This window comes from Plectropomus leopardus, chromosome 21 (assembly GCF_026936395.1).
Source record: "Plectropomus leopardus strain MGB_pleo_1.0 chromosome 21, ASM2693639v1, whole genome shotgun sequence".
NCBI classification, from domain to species: domain Eukaryota; kingdom Metazoa; phylum Chordata; class Actinopteri; order Perciformes; family Serranidae; genus Plectropomus; species Plectropomus leopardus.
In genome coordinates this window covers 19,230,690-19,237,190 of record NC_142196.1, presented here as the reverse complement: position 1 = coordinate 19,237,190, position 6,501 = coordinate 19,230,690, and the positions used below count along the sequence as shown (strand labels likewise).

The 6,501-nt window shown below is 36.8% G+C and overlaps 1 protein-coding gene across 2 annotated transcripts; it reads left to right on the top strand.

The window, feature by feature from the left end:
- The first annotated feature begins 225 nt into the window (after window positions 1-225).
- gimapl (GTPase, IMAP family member like) lies at window positions 226-6,067 on the top strand. Of its 2 annotated transcripts, XM_088072197.1 has the most exons (3): window positions 226-383; window positions 1,565-2,335; window positions 2,748-6,067. In XM_088072197.1, the coding sequence occupies exons 1-3, from the start codon at window positions 353-355 to the stop codon at window positions 2,750-2,752; spliced, it is 807 nt and encodes a 268-aa protein (XP_087928323.1). In that variant the 5' UTR covers window positions 226-352; the 3' UTR covers window positions 2,753-6,067. The 2 variants fall into 2 exon arrangements, with proteins under 2 accessions (XP_087928323.1, XP_087928322.1); XM_088072196.1 differs by lacking the exon at window positions 2,748-6,067 and having other exon boundaries at window positions 1,565-2,343.
- Window positions 6,068-6,501: the final 434 nt, after the last annotated feature.

The following is a 6,501-nucleotide window of genomic DNA, read 5'->3' as shown; positions in this document are numbered from 1 at the left end:
TACAAGCCCCAATGGTACATCAAAATATGTATTTATTTCTAACAAGCAAACCTACAGTAAATGGTGTCTTCCAATGAGACATGTTTCAGGCCGACAGAGAATGTGCTTTAATTAATTTCTCTAAAGAAAAACATTTCAGCTTACTTATAATAAAATAATACTTTTGCGTCATTATCTTATATCCGGTTTTGTAAGCCTTTTATTTTTAAAGACGTGACCGGAAGCAGCGTCTTTACATTCCGGTTAGCTTTCCGCTTCTGTCAGCAGAAGGAGGAAGTCCCTGTCCGGCGAACTGAGCCGCCCAAAGACAAATTATATCTAAATAAAACCATAATCAGGAATAAAACAGAGCATGGAAGCGAGAAAATCACCTCAAACGACAGGTGAGCGACTAATCTTACTATCTTTGACCGCAGTTAATTTACGAGTTGACGCACAAATATGGGGAGTTTTGGCGGCTATTAAAATTAGCGCTAAGTTAGCAAACTGTTTGCGGGCTAAACATTAAACCGGAACGTGACACGTTTCAACACGTAGTATGTAACGAGAGAGAAAGTAGAAACATTTGACGCACTTTTATATTGTTATTACACTGTTATTAACTAAATCTGATACTTTTATGCTCATATAAATATAGCAAGATATTGCGGTTAATAGATTAAGAGGCCAAATTCTTCGTTTTAGAAAATTAACGTTAAAAAGTTGGATAAAAGTTATTATTTGGGACCCTTACATCAGGTAGAATGACATCAGAATCACCAATATAAATAATTAATGGTAATTAATTAATTTTTAGAAGAGTATAATTTTTTTTTGGAGAGTTTACTTTAAATATTATATAGATGTAGTTCATCTTTACGACATTTAAGACATACCAAAAAAACACGCGTACAATTCTGTATATTAAATATTTTTAATATTAATTTTAGTTTATTTTTTAATTTTTCTTTGTCTTTTCGCACTGTTTTAAATCGAAGCCCAGGGAGAAACTACATTACACATTGCATTACATTTATAATAACAATAATAATTATAAATTTTATCATTACTACTATTCTTACTATAATGATTATGATTATTATTGTTACCATAATATAATAATTATTACTATTATTAACAAAACTAGCAACAACAATAATAATAAGAATATATTTAACTAGATTATTTATAGTTGTCAATTGGAGAATTGTTGATGATAGAAAATTCATGGTGGAAATTTATAGGGGTCGGAGTAAAATTGATATGGAACAGTATCGCAGTATTTTTTGTAGCAATATTGTATTGATAATGGGGATTCAAAGTGCCGATATTTTATCATACAAATTATTAATATTGCAAACACAAATATCATAACTTTATACAGTCAACAGTGTCTCACAGGGATGATTATTACTGATTATTATTACTGTGTTTGCACTGATGGCACAGAAGACGACCTCAAACTCATAGACGTTATTTGAGAGTACAGTTTTGGTTACTGTAAATATGGTCATTGGTTTTATTCCGAGTGGCATTAGAAAAAGTCCTTTCCCAATACTAAAATATATGCATTTGTTGACAACAGCCGGAAACGCCCCTGGAGCAGCCGAGGACGCCAAAAAGGCAGCAGCTGCAGCCAAGGCAGCAAACCGCCTGACTGAAGTCCGTCTGGTGGTTTTGGGCTGGAGGTGGCCGGGGAAGAGCCTGACTGGAAACACCATCCTTGGCCGAGAAGAGTTTCATCTGGAGCGAGCGGCTGAGTTCTGCGTGAAGCGACAGACGGAGGCGCAGGGCCGGCAGGTGATCGTGGTGGACACTCCGGGCTGGTTCTCCTCCCAGGACACTCCACCCTCATACAAACAGGAGTTAGTGAGGGGGGCCTCTCTTTGCCCTCCAGGTCCACACGGCTTCCTGCTCGTCATCCCCGTGGGCATGTTCTCAGACATGGACCGCGCTCGCATTGAAGAACACGTGAGCCTGTTTGGTGAGCATGTTTGGAAACACACGGTCGTGGTTTTCACCTGGGCGGAGGTGTTGAAGAACATTTCAATCGAGAGGTACATTCGCAGGGAAGGCAAGGAGCTGCAGTGGGTGCTGGAAAAGTGCAAGCGAAGGTACTTTGTTATTAATAACTGCATATTCGGGGAGCATCCCCAGGTGGGGCGCTTGCTGGAGAAAGTGGAGAAGATGGTGGCAGAGGAGGGAGGCTACTACAACCCAGAGGAGGTGACGAAGGAGAAGAAACCTCTGGATGAGAACCAGAATCAAGCCAGAGAGGGGCGTGAGCTCGGGGCACGGCCCAAACAAAACTCTGGGCTGAGTTTGTCCAAAGCCATGGAGGTGGAGGCGCTTTCCAGTGAGTGATGAGTGTTTATCGAATCACACGAAAGTCAAACTGAAGTCGCATGTTATGAGTTTCATTCTGCTGATTAATGACAATAATTAACAACCATGAACCTCTTGAACACGATATACAAATATCACAGTCTTTTTGGTAAATTCACTTGAATTCAGCTTGTATTCATGTAAACTGGAGCCCTGTTAACCCGTTCAAATCTGAGCAAACATGGGTTCAAAAACATGGGAATTCACAGCTAATATTCAGATAACTTTTTTCACTTTTTTTTTCACGTTATCGCATAAAATCAAACCCATTTTCTCAGGTTTCAGTGGTTTAAATGCACGTCAAAGACATCTGAGCGAAACACAGGCAAGCTGATGTCCATCCAGATGTTAAAGGGTTAATATTGCACTGTGTTTGATTCTAGATTAACGAGACCCTTTTTGGCTGACGGATCCTCTAAACCACAACGAACGGAGCATCTGCATCACTGCTCTGATGGCGAAGCTGCTTATTTGACAGGAAAGAAAAGGGTGACTGAAATTTCACCGAATGTACAAACCCGTGTGATTTATTTATTTTTCTAATCAGATATGTTACTGTGTGTTTTAGTCGTGTTTGTTCTTTATTAATTTTCGGGAGGCCTTGCCACCACGCCTTAACACCCTTTTTGATGCTGTCAGAGATTTATAATCAGCTCTTTGAACATGTGAAGATATTTTATTCTTTAGGTTTGGAAGATGTTTTTAGGTCGTTGTAGTTTCTCGAGGGTTGTGTGACGGGAGGGATCTAATTTAATCCAAAAACAAGGAAGCACAAGCTGTTACACATGTAATCCAAAGTGTACACTCCTTATCCTTGGCGGACGCCAACGACAGAACTGCACTACTAAATAGTTACTATAATACTCAGTCGGTGACTGTTGAGGGAATTGCTTTTTTAACGATTCCCATTTGTTGTGACCAAATTGTAAATTCTTTACTCGTGTTGCGATGTTTATTATACTCAGTGCACAGTTATTAAGTGCTGTTATTGATTTGTGTGTTGCCTTAAAGCAGTGATTTTGTTTCCCTTAAAATGATCTTTCATGATGTTTTTCACACTTTGTGGCAGAGGGATAGATTTGAGGTAAGGATACGCTGCAGCGATCAGTCGATCATTACTATTTTGATAATAGATTAATAGTTAAACTCTTTGAAACATAAGCAAATTTGTTTAATTTCGTTCAAAATCATGGGAAGAAGGCAATGAGCCATGGAAGAAGAAACGACCCCAAAATTAGCAAGAAATAAGTAAAAAAGAACAAGAAAATTACCTGAAAATTATCTAAAAAAAAAAAACCAAAACATGCACAAAAGGTTTTTTTAAAGTGTGTAAAATGATACTTTTGTAATATATTTTAAAATGATTTAATTCTGATAATTAGAAATATAATCCTAGATTATTTATTTTTCCCTTATCTTTTTAAAAATAATTTTCTAAATAATTCCTTGCAATTAGTGGAAACTTTCTTACAAAGTTTCCTTCTTTTTCTTTGTGTTTTTGAGGGAAATCTCACCAATTTGCTCAGGGTTCAAAGTGTTTCTCAGACAAAATGGGCAATTTCAAGATTTCCTCTTTGGATTCAAGACACTTTGGGCATTTTCTCTATTTTTGTACATTTAAAATGAATTTCTTTTGACATTTTATAGAGTGAATGATTTGTCAATTCATTGAGAGGTCAGACATGAAAGCGGCTTGAAACTTTAAGGACCGCAAAGCAGTACTTTTCGGCCTGGTTACTCTGTGAGGGTACAAATATTGCGATTGGTGAGAAGCTCTGAATGTAAACATACCTTTAAAGGTCACCTTAAAGACTTTTGTTTGTCGAAAAACAAGAAACTTGGTGAAAACTGGTCTCTTTGCCTCCAGCAGGCTAAACGAGCAAGACTGTCCAACTCTTTGTTATGTTGTACTATTATTGGACAGAGTCAGCTGCTCTGGACAGACTCTCCTTGCATGAGGACACGTGGAAATGTTTTTTATAGTCTCTCGTTAGTTCAGGTAATGTTTCACCATCATGTCCCAGTTAAAGGAAACATACAGTAACAATAGTTACTGTAGCTGACCCAGTTCAATAATCCCTGTCCTTCCTGTAGTGTGTGTGTGTGTGTGTGTGTGTGTGTGTGTGTGTGTGTGCGTGTGCGTGTGTGTGCGCGCGTGTTTATGGCGACATTATAGGACTGCACAAACCAAAAATAGGTAACCAGTGAATCGTTGCCTTGAACATATCCCTCTGCTGCAGATCAGGTCACATATACTCATGACTGCAATGTAACTGTCTGTTTTACTCGGGAACACGGCTCGTTTAGTTAACCTGGTGAAACGTGCGAATCAGGTTCTAGTAACACCGCTAGAGCGGCTGTGAGTTTCAAGCCAGGATTTTAATCAACTGACGCCTTTTATCGTAGGAATGCTGTTTCTTTACGGAAGCTGACAGTCTTTTGCATGAATGCGTTTATACTGATTATCGAGCAAACCCAACGCTGTATACTCTGATATGCACTAGATTATTTGATTATTTCACGGTGTGGGCAAATCCAAACATGTTGGTTGACATTTGATGCTGAGGTATGAGACAGGAAACAGCTTTGATGTATTGTACACTTGTGCCTAAAGGACTCAGCATTACATACTATATATATATATATATATGTATGTATGTATGTATGTATGTATGTATGTAATGCTGAGTCCTTGTTTTTTTTTGCCTCTCGATTTTATTTCAGGGTTTAGACAAAGACATGTCATGAAAAAGTTCTTTAAAGGGTGTCTTCGGTATTTTTTGACCTGGACATTACTTTTTTATGTTGTTGCAGCAGTGAAACAGGCTGCAATGTAATGTTAATGGGAATGGGACATCAATTTCTGTCCACTTAATGTACTTGTTTTTGCCACTGACAGGCTCAGATTTTATAAAATCACTATCCCCAAACCCACCAGATTTCACTGAAATAAACAGTAAATTTATCATTGTAAAACACACTTCATCCAAAGTCAGCAGAGCCAAAATAAACTTAAAATAAAATAAACAAAAAACGTCATGGTTTGTCTTTTCACTTTTCCAAAAATCACCAACTCTGGTTTGGTTGAAATAAAGCCTTATTCAACTACTTAGATGTGAAAATATGGTGGCATTATAAACACTAAAATGACCGTTTATTTAAATGGAGTCTGGTGCGTTTGTCAGTAGTGATTTCGGGGCTGTTTCTGGTTATATTAAAAGGGTCCATGTTAAAATGATGACGTTACCCTGTAACACTGCACACATGTGGGTCACACTATATTTGGATAAATAATAAGAAATCTAAAATTCTGCAATATGAGTTTTAAGAGTAACAACTAACAACTAATGTCTCAGTCATGAAACTGAATAAAATAATTTTTAATAGGGTCTGAACACACTGAAAAAGAGTCACAAAATAAGGTCATCATATTAACAAAGACCTGTGTTGGTAATGCAACCTAATATGACTCACGTGTGTAACAGTGTTTGAAATGGTGATTGAGTTACTCTGAAAGGCCAGCGTGTGAATCGAGTTACTCTTAAGAAATGTATGAACGAAACAGCGTCGTCTCACTTTTGCTGTGTCCTCTGTCAGCCTGAAACATGTCTTATTGGACGACACCCTTTACTGTAGATTTGCTTGTTAGAAACGCACTGTATTCTTCTATTAGGTCCAAATAAATATATATTTTGATCTACCATTGGGGCCTGGACAATTGTTTTTTAACATGCATCATATTTTTTTTTTTTTTCATTTATTGTATTTTTTTGTTGATTTATTTTATATGTTTATTGTATGCAATTACTTTTATTTTCAGATTTCTATTGCCTTGGCTTTTGCACTTTCTATAATGCATTATACTAAGAATATTTTTTTAGTAAATTCATGCATTTTGTTAACATTATACAGTTTATAATAATAATGAAAAATAATAATAATAATTTTTTGCAAAGGTATTTCCTAGTGTGATAGTTAAGGGTTAAAAACTAGTATAATAAACAGCCTGCATATTTGGAGGCAAAGGAAGTTTTGTTGGAAATAAACTGCTGTCACAAAGTATTAGATTTTGTGTTTTGTTTGGGTTTGTTGGAATAATTTGAGAGAAAGGACTCAGAAAATAAAGACTGAAATGAT